Source organism: Acartia tonsa, chromosome 2 (assembly GCF_053477335.1).
Source record: "Acartia tonsa isolate MP-2025a chromosome 2, ASM5347733v1, whole genome shotgun sequence".
NCBI classification, from domain to species: domain Eukaryota; kingdom Metazoa; phylum Arthropoda; class Copepoda; order Calanoida; family Acartiidae; genus Acartia; species Acartia tonsa.
This window is the reverse complement of record NC_137261.1, coordinates 4,750,256-4,767,865: the sequence shown is the minus strand read 5'-3', so window position 1 is coordinate 4,767,865 and position 17,610 is coordinate 4,750,256. Positions and strand designations below refer to the sequence as shown.

Here is a 17,610-nt window from a genome sequence, read left to right as displayed (position 1 = left end):
GGATGGGTTCTGTGCTCGACTACGTACTTTGAGGGAAATCGCTTAGTATTTAGACCAATTAATTTCTAATTTACCTGTTGTCCCGCCCAGCCTTATCCTATGGAAGATGTTTGTACTGGTGGCTCCCAAGTTTTGCCAGACCAACCCCCAACAGGATGGCAGATCCATGCAGCAGGGATACAACCAATATTCCAGAAACTAAATACAAAACTCATTATTAGAATATAGTATGAAGAATAAGATTAATTTAAAAATTATAAAGTAAATCCATGAAAGGGATGGTTGGGTCACTTACTCTCGCATGAAATAATTGTCTGATCGCTGTGAAACCCAGAGAGATAAAATGCTTTTGATTTACGACATTTTATGTATCCTGAATGAATGACAAAAAATGTTTAAACGTCTATTTTTCAATCAATTCTATCTAAATGGATTTACGTATTTTACAACTAATTAATAAGAATATTAAGAAGTTTTTTTTATTCTATTTGTAATATAGTCGCTTCGGGAGCTAAAAGTGAAGGCTTTTCATGATTTGCTAATAAGTCCTCTTAACTTTGATAGATGGTATTTTTATAAGATATTTTGTCGAGATATATTTGCCTAATTGATCTAATGAATACGGTATATAGAGGAATATACAATAATAATGTCGATTTATAGTCAGTTAGACTTCTGTAAAGCATTCGATAATCTATAAGTTATTCATAAACTATTCATTTAGAGAAATATTTATTGAATAGTTTGATGATATCTAAGCACAGGGAATAATATTCTGAAGATTATTCAATAAAAGCAAAAACAATCCATAAATGGATTAATAAAGAGGAAACATAACATTGGAGTCTGGTCCACACTACGTCATACTAGAGACATTACAAATCGTGCCTACTGCTGCTATGTCTGACATGTTACACTAATAGTAATAGTAGTGGGAATGCCTTGATCCATAAACAGGCGCAACTCATTAACTTGCACAGTTAGTACTTCCAGATAAAGGTCGTGTAATCAAAGGTTTGGTTGTCTGTTGGATGTTACTTAACCTAATTTCTTTGGGTGAGTATCGCAACCCATTACACACAAAGGGTGCTTTGGTTTATTTAGATGAGCACTTGAAATTGAAGAAGATTCCCGCCCTAACGAGGTATACATATTTGTAAACTAATCTTTTAAGTTTGTAGCATTTGATTTTTTTGTGCATTTTCAAAATACTAATCACTTTCTCTTTTTTTTTGTTTAATGTAAAAATATTTTCCAACCAAAAATTTAATTAAGCCTAACCACTGAAATTCATCTATAATCATTTTTATTCATAAGTTTAACAAAATTGTTAATTAACAGAATTCGTACTTCTGGAATTTTGATATTCAGCAACTTTAAGGATTTAGGAATAAAAAAAATAATGTTTCACGTTAAATATTTGAAATATTTTTCCAGCTAAGTTTAGTTGTGATTAATTTATATCGCTATCAAAAAAATTCAAGAAGAAAATCACATAATAAACTAATAAGACTATTGAGTAAACAGATAATTTAGCTAAGAACAAGGATGACAACATCCATAAAAGCGAAGCACTTAAACAGTAGGACAAACGGACATTAACACTTATATAGTGTCAGAACTGAATAATCATAATATAAATGTATAAGAGTCAAAGCAAAATTGTAAGTAAAATGTGTTGAAAAACTGCTTGATTCAGGATAATGTTTATGGACATACTTACATTTCTAGGACTTGATTATAGAGTTGCTTCGCTTATTACATTATATTTTGTTGTCCCAGGAATCAATATACCAAAAATCAGATCAATAGGATAGTTGGATCATATAAAAATTTGTTGTTAAAAAAGTAAAAAAAAGTCAACATGTTTAAAATGGACGTACGGGCATTCTGGTAATGATTATAGAGTTGCTACGACTTCTAAATCGTACCTAACTACTACAGGAATCACCATACAAAGTTTGAAATCGACAGGACATAAATTAACGAAAAAAACCATCCGTTCCGGATGGACGGACCGACCCTAATTATAGAAAAGCTTCGCTTTTAACATGGATAATAATTATTAATAGCAAAGCTCAAAGAAATAAGACAAAATAAATTGTATACAGGATGCTTTTCGGTACAGGAAATTTTCCTTTAAAATTTCAGCTGTCTTATATAAATTGCAGCCGAGAAATTAACGGACATACTGACGGACAGACAAACAAAGTGAGTTATAGAGTAGCTTCTATACAAAAATATAAATATATGGACTGTTATTCAATCTGTATTGGCATAATTCTGTTTGGTGATTTATTACTGATCAACAATCACATTATAGTAGATTTTCAGTTGTCATAGAAAAGGAGATAGCGAGTTTGCTACAAAATAAAAAAATCACGAAACCTTTATTATAGCTCTTTATGTCTTTTGAAGCATGACTGACGGACCAGGTAAATTACATATATACTGGATGTTTATTGGGACACGGAATCATCATAAAAAAATTTGGCGTTATCCTCTTTTTTTCAATTTTGTACGCCCCCCCCCTTCCCCCCCGACTACCGACGAACAACTATTTTAGGTTAGGTTTTAGGCTAGGGAGCCGAGCGCTGCGGCTAGGCAGGTAAGGGGGCCGAGCGCTGCGGCTAGGCAGGCTAGGGAGCCGAGCGCTGCGGCCAGAGTTCATAGTTCGCTGTCGGGGGGGGGGGGGGGGTTACTCAAAATTTCAATATTGAAAAAAAAATTCTAATTTCAGCTGTCAATCCAGAGTAGCAACTTACTACCCACTTCGCGTTACGGACGAACTGACGGACAGAAAAAGTGAATTATAGAGTAGCTCTTCTACTAAAATACTTAGAAGGTACAAATTTATTTATTAACATTTTAAACTATATAATTATGACTAAAAACAATATCCATCTTATAAAACAAATTTAACAAACTGACATATTTAATTTATAGACAAGGAATTTTTCTACGGGATATTATCTATGTTTAAAAAAAAACTAAGGATTTTGTAAAGTTTTAAAGTTATTTTGTTAAAAATACAAAATTACCTAAAATTACCTCTTATTAGATAAAGATTTTTGAACTTTTATATTTAAAAGTCAGAATTTTTGTCTATTTAAAAAAATACATAAAATAGCTTTTTAAAATAATCATTAACATGTTTTTAACAGAGAGTTCTAGAAAAAAACATAATAATATTTTAATTTTTCATATCATTAAATATTAATATGAGATATAAGTTATGTATAAATAAAAAATAAAGAATATATATGTGTCTCAACCATAACACTTTGGTTGAGCTTGGACTTCCGAATTAGCGGGAAGTTCACGAGATCAGTTGGCGAACATACAAAACCCCCAATACCAGGAACCATCAAGATTCAACAGCAGGTTTGAATATAGATTTATTGATGAAATTATTTCAAAAGACCTGAAATTACAAGATCAATTAATAAACAGAATAAAATATTATTCGTTATCTTAAAACTTTGAGCACTAAAAAAAAATCTTTTTCTTTTCTTATGGTTAAAGAATCTTTGGAAACTTTGGCTTTTAAAGGAAAATTATTTGGTTTAATAAATCATTGTTAAATGCAACAATAAGGCACATAAAAATTACTAAAACATATATTAATCATAATTAAGTTTTATGCTTAGCTGGCTAAAGCCTTTTCTTTAAAACTACATATAATCGTCCTATACACCATACTTCTTAATCAAATTAACAAATTCTACCTGAAGCTCTTATGGTTTCAAATCCCTGATATACTAGGGTAGTTCACACTCAATGAGACCAATGATAGGCCCAATTTTGTTCTCCGCAATCTTCACACTCTCATATCTCATTCAAAAGTAAAGAACGTGCGCTTCAAAATAAACAAACACTCTATGCCGCGCCACATTATGAAAGGAAAGCCCTAAAAGACGACATTTGCGCTTTGTTTTTGGTTTAATGATAAGGAATTTAATTTCGAACTTGATAAACACAAAGCTTCCTCGAAAAGAGGTTAAGACACACCCCCCGTTTGAAAGTCAAATTAACTTCCTTAACGAGATTCAAGGTTTTTTTCGCGCTGAGCACTAGCAACATTTCTCACTAAACTCAACTCACCATAATCACATGAGAATGGCCACATCCCGAAAACGTGACAATTTTGCTCCTAACTAAATGAAACCCCGTGAAATGCATACACAATATTATACTCCTCACTAGGACTCATAATACCTCACATTTTAGGATAGAAGGATGGGGATTGGTTTGTACCATACAACATTCCATGCACATGACAATCACAAGATCACATACACAATCCTAAAATAGATAATCCTATTAATCATGATGTTGTAAATATAACAATTATATTAAATAATAATCATTTCATAATCAATAGGTAATAAATCATTATTAATAATCAATAAGTACCTACGAAATCAGGTTGAAATGTAAATGTAAACAATAATGTAAAATAAAACGAAATAAATCTTAGACAAGAAAATTAAGATTTATAGGTACTTAAAACTAAATTTGTTAAGCATCAAAAAGAGTAGTAAGAAAAAATTTTTCAAAATCCTTGGGCAGAAAGTTTTTCAAACCTAATGAATAAGAACTGTAATATCTTAATCAACAATAAAACTTTTTAATACTTAAAGAATAGCAAAATAATATCTTCGTTAGAATTTTCATTGAAATTATGAAAAAATACCAATTTTTCTTTGTAAAAAAATATGAGACTTTAAATATGAATTTTCAATCATTCCTTGATCTAAATAAAAATGTTTTACTTGATTGAAATTCATATATAATTTTTTAAAAAATCTGCTAAAAAAATACTTGATTCTTTTCTTAGAATAAATATCGAATCACGCAACCTCGACACATTTATTCCTTTTTGTTAAACTTTTCAGGTAAGTTTTAAAATGAATTGTACTTTTGAAAAGAAATTAAACTCAATAAAATTAAATTTGAGCATATGAAATAGAAGAATATTTAATCGCATTTCATTTGATTCTTATTTTAGGCATAAAAATAGGCATATGAAAAATGTGGCTTTTTACTAAAAAAAAAACTCAATTTCCATAAAATAAGAATCAATTATTAATCATAATTTTTAACAACTGCCTGACTGATACAGCATGTTCTTCTAGGGGAGATTTATCTGTCAGTCTGAACAAGACTCTTGCCGTCTTTCTTCCATCCTCAATTCTCGTCACTCGGCCCATCCTCAAACATCTCATCAGCGGATTGGTACTCGTAACCAGAACTACATCTCCATCAGCTAGTGGCTCTGCCATCTCATCCTTCCACTTGGACATCCGTAATATCTTCGGTAGGATCTCCTGGCGGTAGGCAGTCCAAAACTGGGCAGATAAATCTTCCAACAACTTCAACCTGGAGGAAATTTGGTCCTCCGGTTTCATCGCCACATTGCACAACGGCTGGCGGTCAACATTTCCCAGCAGCTGGCCAGGGGTAATCAGCCGCCAATTCTCCACGTCGTTCGCAGCTTCAATCGTCAGTGGTCTGCTATTCATAATTTTGCTGACCTCCGCCAACAGCACCAGGAGCTCGTTGAAATTAACAGAACTATTCACCAACTTCTTGGACAGCAATCTCTTGGTTAATCCCACCATTTTCTCAGCCTGCCCAATATAATGGTGGGCTCGGGCCGGGATCTGAGACCAAGAAAACTCTACCTGGCTGCCCAACTTCTGCTCTAAAACCTTGCGAGCACCGGATAATTGTGTGCCCATGTCGCTTACTATGATCTTCGGCAGACAATGAACAGCTTCCAACTTGCGCAGGGACAACAGGATACTGCTGGTATCATACTTTTCCAAGGCATCTAACCACAACGCCCCTGAGAATCTGCAGACCACCACGAACACCCACACCTTCTTCGTTGCTGTCTGACTCCTCGTTTTGGCGGCAGCTCTCCTCGTAACCAGCGGACCCATCAGGTCGACTTGCACAGCTTCAAAAGGCCTGCTCGGGACCAACTTGTCAGGTAACACCTCCTTCATGGTAGCACGACATTCCTTAGCCCTCTCAACACTGCAGGGCCAACACTTCTTCACTTCCATGATGGCCAACCTCCTTGCCTTCACAATCCAGCACCAACGGCGGCTCTCAGCTAAAGTTCCACGAACACCAGAGTGAAGCTCAACATGCGCTTCTCTCATAAAAACAGCAGCTAACCAATTACCAGGCTCCAAAATTATTAAACCTGGCATGTCTTCAAATATCATTTTACGGCCGCCAGTCATGGCGTCAATGACTGGCTGTCCTCGACCAACCATTTTAAGAATCCTCATCTCCCTGGTCACATAATTTCCACCGGGACCAACGACAGGCCAGGTCAATGATACTTCATGCACTAATGGATTTAATGACGCATAATTGCCTTTAGCGTCATTTATCCACTCATCCTCTTGGCTTCGTGACACAATGAAAAGTTCCGCCGCCGCCATAAAATTGTACAAAGACGGCTTGTACACAGCATCTGCGGCTGCTACATGACTACCAGCGGCTGTAGCCTTACCTTCTTGTCTGCTCTTTAGCTTCTTCAACCAGGTGTTCGCAACTTGCAGGACAGCTGCCATAATACGCTTGGCCTGTCCAAATGATCTCCTGTGCTTAAACCTAAAGACATCTTCAGCGGCTTCTCCGGCAACTTTCATTGAACATAACTTAACCATTTTGGTATTCAACTCCTCTGGGGGTAAAACCTGCTTGACTTCTTCGGCAGTTTTCACCGGCCACGCACTTTCATCCTGGCGCAACCATTCTGGGCCCAATCTGTACCTGGAACCTGGTCCCAAATCTGATACTTTGCAGGTGCTTCTGGTGCCCAAATCTGCAACGTTTTGCGTCCCCGGGACCCACCTCCAGTCATCCTTGTTGGTCGCAGATTGAATTTCTCCAATACGATGAGAATTAAATGTGTTCAACATAGCACTGTTGGAAACTATTTGTGATAAAACACACGATGAATCAGTAAAATACATCACTCTGATAATATCAAAGGGCAGGGCATCTCTGACGGACTTTGCCAACCTTGTGGACATCTGGCACCCCATCAACTCAAGGCGTGGAATTGATTCACACTTGACCGGCGCAACTCTTGACTTGGTGGCTAGCAGAAACGTTTCAAATCCTTGTCTAGTTGGCCACCTCAAATATGCATTACTTGCATAAGCCTCTGATGACCCATCCGAAAACATCATCAAGGATGGAAGGCCAGTTGGTTCATCCGGAACCACACAACGGTCAAACTCCAATTTAGCGACCTCAGCTCTGTCCTCCAGCGACTGAACAAGTTCATCCCGTAGACTTTTTGGAATGAAATCTTGCCAGCCCAAATTCAGCAAACAGGTTTTCCGCAGGACAAGTTTAATTCTCAACAGAATAGGGCTGCAAAGCCCGATCGGGTCGAAGGTTTGGGCGGCGAACCTATGGACCATCTTCTTTGTCAGATTCTCGTCCAAGGCGTCCTGGAGGTTGTACAAATCAGCATCCTCTTTCACCTTCCTTCCCTTGACTTTACCATCTTGGTTGACTCTTGTGGCGATGGACAACACATCGGTGGCTGGCTTCCATATCAGCCCGAGAACCTTGGTATGCTGGCAATCATCTCCAGAATAAATGACTTGTTTGAAGGAAAAACTACCTTTACCGATAATCCTGTCGGCCTCTTTCATCATCTCCTTGGCTTCTGGCTTCGATCCTGCTCCCGAAATAACGTCATCTATGAAGCTGTGCTTCTCAAGCTTGACTGCAACTGGAATCTGAGGTAACTTGAATTCCTCATCAGGGTAGGTAGGTATTTGTGGCTCCTTCCATAATTCAGGTTTGGCAACAATTTCACTACCATTTATTTGTCCCTCTCCATACATCTCCTTGACCTCTGCTTCACTCTTTCCGCCGAACAGGCGGGACGTCAACTTCAGGGCTGTAACTGCCAAATTTCCCGCAGCTAACTCGCCGAAATTTACAACTTTGGTCAGGTAAATTTCAAGTGGACCATCTGGCGTCGGGGAAAATAAAACTCTCTTCATCTGGCTGTCGAACTCTGTGGCCAGGATGGAGTTATAAAACTTGGAGATATCCGCGGTTATACCAACCTTGTAACCGCGGAAAAGCATCAAATGATAAAATATCTTCTGCATTGGCGGCGGGCCTCCCAGCATTATGTTATTAAAACTGGTACCCTTGAACGTCAGAGAACTATTGGCACACAATCGCATGGGTGTGGAACTTGAATCCTCCTTGAAAGCAACCACTATTGATGAACACGACTTAGGTCCTTCATACTGCAACTCTTCAGGCGTGGCTTTTTGGAAAACGCCTCTTCTTATGGCGTCGTTGAATACCTCCACATACATTCCATAGGTACCTTCCTTGACCATCCTGGCACGATCCTTTTCAGCAATTTTGCGGGCTAAACTTTCATTGTAGGGTAAAGTGTGAGGATCTTCAATATAAGCATATTGACCTGTCCACTTGTTGGACTGCAAGTCTAGGGTTAAACCTGCCTCAATTATCCTCTGCCTCTCACGCTGGTCCCAGGTAGTGCCGTCGGCCATAGCCTTGCACTCTTGACAAGCAGTACATCCTGGACAAAGTGCCTGCGGCTGTATGCCAAACGATTCAGACGTCAGAAAGTCTGGCAAAGTGCCTCCACTGACACTGACAGCCTTATAAGCCGACTTTTGATCTCCAGCTCCACCATCAGCACTCGTACAGATAAAACCACTACCAAAAATGGTTCGCCACAACATAGACTGGCCCACTTTCTGGTAGGTTGAAGGAAACACGTCAGGATGTGTATTTCCAATGATGATATCTAAGCCTCCACTAATATATGTAAACCTTTCTGGCGGCATTTTAAATATCTCGGCGGCAGTTTCGGGGTGGACCGAGCGCATCTCGTTGGCCCCGCCGAGGGTAGGCATGACAGCTGCCTCAAACTCCCTCAGATTGCCGTCCCTATCCTTCAGATAAAACACAACATTGCGGCAGGAAGACTCACTGCCATCAGCTACAGAAATAGTTGTATATCTGCCAGTAGATTTCAGCTTCAACTTGTTGGATAACTTCTCAGACACAAGTGGCAAATTTGCCCCGGAGTCAAACATTACCGTGGCGTGGCAGGTGCCGCCGCCAGGTGCTACAACAGGAACTAACTGAAGTAAGAAGGTACAGGGGCTGGGTGCAGAACTTGACTTGTAGACTGTATTCACACCAGCACTAGCCTCATGGAGTAACCTGGAATGGTATCTGTCGCAATTATTAGTACCACAAACACCAAGCTTCTCAGATTTATTACACTTGTCAGCAGTATGGCCGTCGCACAAGCAGAGTTCACATAACTTCTTCTGCTGGACAATTTTCTTTCGGTCAACCACATCCATCTTCTTAAACGTGAGGCAACGGAAAATCGGGTGTTTCTCCTTGCAGCTCTCCACAGGACATGCACTGTTCCACTTGGAAGCCTTGCCCTTTCCAGCCTTTCCATTCTTATCGTCGCTGCGGCCAGATACTTGCGCGGCGGCAGCTCTATCACGATTTCTCTTGCCGGCGCCACTATCATAGGACATATCACCGGCCAACATGGCACCTCTGGTCCTCTCCAGCAGTTCAACAATCTTCGGGATGTTTGGTTGGTTCATGCTACCAAGCTCCATCATAATTTTATCCCTCAAATTTTCAGGGCACTTGTCTTTAAAAATATGAATGAGAGTTAGGTGGTTGTAATCCTTAGCTGCAGAACCAACGATGGCTTCTACCTCCTGCATCATGCTCTTGAAGGTAGCAATTGCGCTAACCACGTCCACAGGTTTATCCACAGGTTTCATCTTGTTCAACTTAGTTAAAATCCTCATGAACCGGCGAGTGTTTGATAAAAACATCTGGTCAAGAAACGCCCATTGTTCATTGTGATCTCTAATCGCTGACACTTGCTTGCGTAGTTCCGGGTTGGTTATCACCTTCTCCATACACAACATCAGGCTTAACCTCTGGTCAGCAAATCCATAACCAGAGCATAGATCCTTAAAGACCTGTTTAAAGTTTGGGTAATCCGTGTCAGTACCGTCGAACGACGGCAATAAACTGTTGTCCCAGCGCCCATACTGCGGGTTGGAACTCCGAATATCCACGGCAGACATACTTCTGGAGAGCATGGCAGGTGTCCCACTCTCATCCAGGTTAGATGAACGACGTTCCATCTCTCTAAGCCTTCGGTACATATCACGTACTTCTTGGCGCAACTCCACGGAAATTTTAAGCACTCCCATGTCCATCTTCACCTTCTCAATGACGTCGAGGTTCCTGGCGACAGTGCTTGACCTCGCGTCATCTGAATCATTGTCAAGCCAGTACAGAATTTTTGTACACTGCTCCAACGACGCATAAACTTTATCTGCAACAGTTTTTTGCTCACTAGCTTCATCCAAATCACGCTTAAACTCGCGCAGCTCACTAGTCTCCACGGCAGGTTTTAGACTTTTTATTAGGTCAGATTGGTCCTTGACCTCACTAAAAATGTCACGAATTGATTTTACATTCACATTTTCACATGAACTAAAACTTTGGCAGGCTTTTAGATTGTCATAAAACAATTTTAACTGTTCATCAAAAACTTCTAGCCTTTCACTGCCAATAGCGATTGCTCGCTCAATTTTCTGCTTTTTGGTTAGTGGCATATTGATTCACTAGGTACTTATTTCACAGAAAAATTGTCACAGTTTATTGCATCAATAATTCACTAGATGCTATTGATCTCTTGATGAATGCTAACGCCTATTCATCAGATATTTTGAAATTGTCTCAACCATAACACTTTGGTTGAGCTTGGACTTCCGAATTAGCGGGAAGTTCACGAGATCAGTTGGCGAACATACAAAACCCCCAATACCAGGAACCATCAAGATTCAACAGCAGGTTTGAATATAGATTTATTGATGAAATTATTTCAAAAGACCTGAAATTACAAGATCAATTAATAAACAGAATAAAATATTATTCGTTATCTTAAAACTTTGAGCACTAAAAAAAAATCTTTTTCTTTTCTTATGGTTAAAGAATCTTTGGAAACTTTGGCTTTTAAAGGAAAATTATTTGGTTTAATAAATCATTGTTAAATGCAACAATAAGGCACATAAAAATTACTAAAACATATATTAATCATAATTAAGTTTTATGCTTAGCTGGCTAAAGCCTTTTCTTTAAAACTACATATAATCGTCCTATACACCATACTTCTTAATCAAATTAACAAATTCTACCTGAAGCTCTTATGGTTTCAAATCCCTGATATACTAGGGTAGTTCACACTCAATGAGACCAATGATAGGCCCAATTTTGTTCTCCGCAATCTTCACACTCTCATATCTCATTCAAAAGTAAAGAACGTGCGCTTCAAAATAAACAAACACTCTATGCCGCGCCACATTATGAAAGGAAAGCCCTAAAAGACGACATTTGCGCTTTGTTTTTGGTTTAATGATAAGGAATTTAATTTCGAACTTGATAAACACAAAGCTTCCTCGAAAAGAGGTTAAGACAATATGTAATAGGATAAAACTTTTTAATTTATCTAATAAAAACTTTTCTTTTGTCAAAACAAAAACAAATTACAGTTTTAATATTGATCAACAATTTTTTTTTAATATATATTTTATTAGAATCTGAAAATTATGGAATTTATTTTAAAATGATCAGTTTTAAGTATAATTATCATATTTAAGTTCATTATTGGCAGTTATTGTTCATTTTTCTCTACTTTTGGGGATTTGGAAATATTGAATTACGAAAAAAAAGTATTTAATAGTTATTTCTCGTATCGTATTATAAACGGCTTTCCGCGGATATAGAATGTACAATTATAAGATTAAATTTAGCCCCGAGGTACCGGATAAAAAAAAAACTGGTTTTAATCTTATGATTGTACATTTCTATATTCGTAGAAAACTGGATATAATACGATGCTAGACATAGTTTTTTCGTATTCATGAGAACCGGTTCCTATCCACCGGATTCGAATGAATACGAGAAAATATTTTACAAAACAGAACAGTTTTTTTACTTCTTCAATGAAAATCAAATTGAAAAATAATGAGATTTCTGGTATAAAAATAAACAATTTCTAAGGTTATTTTTCCCTGTTAATTTACTGAGAAATATATAATTCAACGGGTTTCATAATGTTACTTTGTACGTATAAATTTCACTGACAATTTAACATAAAAAACGAAAATATTAAAACTTTAATGTCTTACTCAAAATTAATAACACTTTTTATAACAACATAAAAATGGATATTTGATAAAATTAACTATTTTGATTTTTAATAAGGTTATTAAAAATGAAATGAAAAGAGAGAAAATTTGTAAATCCGGGTTGACAAATTGTAAGTTTTATTATTTGCGGAAGCACTAGGATTAAAACTTAACAATTTATTCAAAGAACGATTGTGTCTAATAGTAGCAACACTTATGGAACTTTTTTTATTGAGTAATTGGAAAAAAATCAATTAACGTTTAGGGAGTTAATGTAATTGCTATGTCGAAGACTAATTGTCAGAAACAGTGAAATGCATGTGCGTAAGAGGTGCGCGAAGCGCACTCAATAAATTTAATACCCCCCTTTAAACCAAAACCGACGGGGGTGTAATACAGTCAACAAAATAGGTTGGGTGTTATTTTATCAGTTTAACCCCCTGAATACTCAAAGGTCAAACAAATATTCCCCCCACACACTTAAATTTTAAGGGGGTGTAACTATATATATATATAACCTTTACCGCATATTGGTGTCTTCGGGGTGGACCCCTAGGCGGTGTATCCAACCAACTTAATTTTGCCAGGATGTTTGCTACACCCTCCTTCTGCACATTTCTGGTAAATTTAAAATGAAACAAAAAGTAACCATCACAGACTGACTCAAGTGTAAGTGCTTGTAATGTAGCTTTGCTGAAAAAAAAAACAAAAACAATATTTTAACAAATTAAATTCTAATTGTGATTTATTAATAAGTGAATTTTTGAGAATGTTTCTAGTTTATAGTTAGGTCTCCTTTAAGTTATTGCTAATTGAATGAGAAAAACAACCTGGATTTGATATCTAATAATTAAAAGACTGTATTTATAAAAAGTTAAAAGTATGTTGGGTTAAAAATTTGGGACAGATAGTTTCTTTTCTACTTAGTTGTTTGATGATAAAAACACGAAAAAATGGCAGTTTTGACAAATAAACTATCTATTCCAAATTTTTTATATCTAATGTATGAGTATTGGTAAGTTTTTTTTTTAATAAAATACAACAATTTCTTATTTTATACAAATATTCAAGGATGACAACATTCATTCGTAGCTTAGCTAAACAAAAAATTTTAAATGTTAAAATTCCAAATTATTCAATATAAATTACCAGCTTGTTTAAATTAATTTACATACGTTCAGACAGACTGACAAAGTAAATTAGAAGGTAGTTGCCCTTCTCTGCGACTAATTAAAACTTAGTTTCACAGTCTAGCTTGTCAATGGAAAGCTTGGATGTGGATCTACTTGAGGCCCCCAGGGGGGAGGGGCGATCATACGTGGGGGCAGGCACTGGGGGCGGGGGCTTGTCATACTCTGTACTCTAAAAAGAACAAATTTTGTTTTCACTTGTTTAGGAAAATTTTAGATTATTTTTTTCCAATAAAAAAATTAAATGAACACTGAACAGATTTTCTTATCAAATTAGATCATCTGCTTTTACACGATCTACCTTGTCCGGTTGTACAAGCAATACCTCGTGAACAACCTGTTGTCGTTGTTGTGACTGTTGAATCAGTGAAGAGCACTGACTCCCACTACTAATACAAACTATGCCTGGTAAACAACCTGTTGTTGTTGTGACTGTTGAACCAGTGAAGAGCACTGACTCCCACTACTAATACAAACTATACCTGGTAAACAACCTGTTGTTGTTGTGACTGTTAAACCAGTGAAGAGCACTGACTCCTTCTACTTATACAAACTATACCTGGTAAACAACCTGTTGTTGTTGTGACTGTTAAACCAGTGAAGAGCACTGACTCCTTCTACTTATACAAACTATACCTGGTGAACAACCTGTTGTTGTTGTGACTGTTGAACTAGTGAATAGCACTGAATCCCACTACTTATACAAACTATGTATACCTGGTGAACAACCTGTTGTTGTTGTGACTGTTGAACTAGTGAAGAGCACTGACTTCCACTACTTATACAAACTATACCTGGTGAACAACCTGTTGTTGTTGTGACTGTTGAACTAGTGAAGAGCACTGACTTCCACTACTTATACAAACTATACCTGGTGAACAACCTATAGTTGTTGTTGTGACTGTTGAACCAGTGGAGAGTACTGACTCCCACTACTTATACAAACTATACCTGGTGAACAACCTGTTGTTGTTGTGACTGTTGAACTAGTGAAGAGCACTGACTCCCACTACTTATACAAACTATACCTGGTGAACAACCTGTTGTTGTTGTGACTGCTGAACTAGTGAAGAGCACTGACTCCCACTACTTATACAAACTATACCTGGTGAACAACCTGTAGTTGTTGTTGTGACTGTTGAACCAGTGGAGAGTACTGACTCCCACTACTTATACAAACTATACCTGGTGAACAACCTGTTGTTGTTGTGACTGTTGAACTAGTGAAGAGCACTGACTACCACTACTTATACAAACTATACCTGGTGAACAACCTGTTGTTGTTGTGACTGTTGAACCAGTGAAGAGCACTGACTCCCACTACTTATACAAACTATAACTGGTGAATAACCAGTTGTTGTTGTTTTTACTGTTGAACTAGTGAGGGGCACTGACTCCCACTACTTATACAAACTATACCTGGTGAATAACCTGTTGTTGTTGTTGTGACTGTTGAACCAGTGAAGAGCACTGACTCCCACTACTTAAATAAACTATACCCGGTGAAAAACCTGTTGTTGTTGTTGTGACTGTTGAACTAGTGAAGAGCACTGACTCCCACTACTTATACAAACTATACCTGGTGAACAACCTGTTGTTGTTGTGACTGTTGAACTAGTGAAGAGCACTGACTCCCACTACTTATACTTCCAGAGGCCAAATAAGACCTTAAAATAAAAAAATCATTTTTGCACCTCATGATATAATTTCTATATATTTTACAGAGAGTAAGGTTTGTTGGGCTGTAAATTATATTGGTACAAAGTTTTATAAAAACGTTCTCTCATAAGTTAACTGAAAAAGTCCAAATTCTTGACTCAAAATCAGAATTATAAAAGAATATTTTTTTTGTCCTGTATTGAACCTATTTACTATCGCTCGGTCTTTTTAAATTAAATCTGAGAGAGAGACAAACAGACGGATGGAAATGTGTTGCATACCTGTCTCCCATGGCGGACAGAAGGCTGGAGACTGGTTCTGCCAGGTATTGCTGGCCTGTACCCGTACTAAAACAAAAAGTTATGTTTCAAAACATTATCAGGAGGGTATACCCATCCAGGTCACACTCACCCCATGGAAGATTTTCTTTGGGAGTGGTAAATTGTATATTTTTTTTTGTAACTCTTGATATTTGATGTTTTGTCAACTTTGTTGTTATAACTTGTAAAGACTTAAGAAAGTATTAGCTTGCAGTTTAGTTTTTAACCAACTTGCATTTCTATTTTCATACTTAGTTAACTCACTTTCTTACACTACTTACGGTTAACCCAAAAACACATTTCAAAAGTTTAATTAAACACAAACAAGGCATTTATTTTGTAGTGAAACTACTCTTTACCTTTTTTGTCCGCACAGCAATATTTTATGGGAAAATCAATTTTCCTTTTTTACTACTTTTAGTACTTTCTATGTTTCATTGTTGGTTCAAGAGAAAAGGTACACAAAAAAATATTAAAATATCATTTTTGCTGCCCTTATTTCTTTTTCCGTGGACACTATCTTTAAGTATTTACCTTGAGAGTAGCAGGTGGTCGGTTGAGTTGATCGGCACGGCGATATATCGTTCTATCGTTTCTCTGTGAGTAGGAGGGTAATCATAGGTAAGGTGGGCAGGCAGTAACGATCTAGTCCCATGGAGTAGTTTTATTTCAGTGTCTATATATCAAATGTCGCTTTCAAAAATTAATTTAAATTTTTCCATTCATTTGTAATGAATTTAATTTATAGGGTTTATCAGTAAGTTCATCTCTTTAAAATTGCATTACCTATTTGGCTGTTCAAATATTTATTATTTTGAAAGTAGATTATATCTATAAACGATAAACGTTTTTTGTTTGTATAAAGCTAGTAAAAGGTTCAATGTAACTGATGTAAAAAAATATTTAATTTTGTTATTTATGCACTTCTTCATAAATTCCTTGTTATATGCTATACTTTAAGTAATTTTAATAAAACCGTAAATAAAAACCATGCCTAGCGTCTTCAGATTTTGTGCTCGTCATATAGTGTTCATACTCATACGACTGAGTCTGCATTTTTGGCTTCAACATTTGTGCGTAATCATCCTTCCGGGGCGGCGGTACGAACGGCGGCTTAGACCTGTCTGGTACGACGCCGGCCTGTACCAGCGACGTGGGTTGCATGCTCGTGCCCAGGCTGGTGCAAACAGGGGAAGGCATACTGCAGGCAGTGGGGGGCAAGGGTGGCGGGGCGGCACTGATGGGACGCGGACTGCACGGCCGGTACACGTTGGACGCCTCGGAGGGCGGCGGTTTGGGGGCAGAGCTGTTTGGCGTCTGGTTGCTGGAACAATGGACAGTTGCACTGACTGAGTGAACTGTAGAGTCGTAAACGCTGTTCTTTCCTTTACAATCTTTTGTCTCAATTACCTGAAAGTAGCAGAAGTTAAATTTTATATCACTTCAAGGAAACCTCCAAAGAAGGGGAAGAATCGACCCTCCACTTGTTAATTTTAACAAGAAAATTAAGAGACAATTCTGGGCGGGGGTATTTTTTTTTCAGGGGCGATTTCTATTGAAAGGGTTGAGGTAACCTCTCCCTAAATATTTAAAAACCTTCTCTTGACCTGTAAGAATCATCTTAGTTTTTTGGTTAGCGAGATCCTGTTATTTAAAATGATTGAAATATTATAATTAAAGCTTTAAATAAAGTATGTAGCAATAGCATTTAGTACGTTACATATTCATCTTTTAAGCTTTTAAGTTTAGCTTTAATAAGTTTAGTTTTCCAGACTCTAAATAAATAATCATTTGAAATTGGAACAGTAAGAGTAAGTAGGTTAACCTAAAACTAATCTACTTAGAAATCATAAAATTATGGCATCTAAGTAGTACTTGGCCGTAGGCGTACAGGCTTATATCCCAGTTTTGTACAGATGGGATGAATGAATTTTGTAAATTTATAAGGAGTTTCTCTCATAAAAGAAGTATTTAAAAAAATTGTATACATTTTTGTTAAACAAATATCATTGTTTGAAAATAAACAGAAAAAAATTATAGTTTTATTCTTCTAAGGTGGGCATACCCCCCCCCCCCCTTTTTAATTCTATAAATTCGCAAAATGTAAGTTGTGTTTCTATCAATAGAATAAATTACAATGAGATAATGAACTTTTACAATTTTAAAAAT

General features: G+C 37.0%; 3 protein-coding genes across 3 annotated transcripts in view; all 3 read right to left on the bottom strand.

The window, feature by feature from the left end:
• The window catches only part of LOC145334369 (CD151 antigen-like), a 93,950-nt gene that overhangs the window by 722 nt on the left and 75,618 nt on the right, over positions 1-17,610 (bottom strand). The window contains exon 9 of the mRNA XM_080179826.1: positions 75-198. Within this exon, the coding sequence (XP_080035952.1) occupies positions 98-198 (101 nt within the window). The 3' untranslated portion in view covers positions 75-97. The remainder of the gene's footprint in view (positions 1-74; positions 199-17,610) is intronic.
• On the bottom strand, positions 3,386-11,411 carry LOC145334365 (uncharacterized). Its single transcript, XM_080179813.1, has 2 exons — positions 11,280-11,411; positions 3,386-10,975 (listed from the first exon to the last, which is right to left on the bottom strand). Exon 2 carries the CDS (start codon positions 10,695-10,697, stop codon positions 5,082-5,084), a length of 5,616 nt encoding a protein of 1,871 aa, XP_080035939.1. The 5' UTR covers positions 10,698-10,975; positions 11,280-11,411; the 3' UTR covers positions 3,386-5,081.
• The window catches only part of LOC145312307 (uncharacterized), a 35,224-nt gene continuing 31,116 nt past the window's right edge, over positions 13,503-17,610 (bottom strand). The window contains exons 4-8 of the mRNA XM_080151550.1: positions 16,436-16,851; positions 15,976-16,086; positions 15,403-15,468; positions 15,042-15,129; positions 13,503-13,634 (exon numbers count right to left, since the gene is read on the bottom strand). Coding sequence (XP_080007676.1) covers positions 13,503-13,634; positions 15,042-15,129; positions 15,403-15,468; positions 15,976-16,086; positions 16,436-16,851 — 813 coding nt within the window. The remainder of the gene's footprint in view (positions 13,635-15,041; positions 15,130-15,402; positions 15,469-15,975; positions 16,087-16,435; positions 16,852-17,610) is intronic.

Excerpts from the sequence above, each read along its gene's own strand:
- LOC145334365 (XM_080179813.1), bottom strand. The coding sequence starts at position 10,697 with ATGCCACTAACCAAAAAGCAGAAAATTGAGCGAGCAATCGCTATTGGC.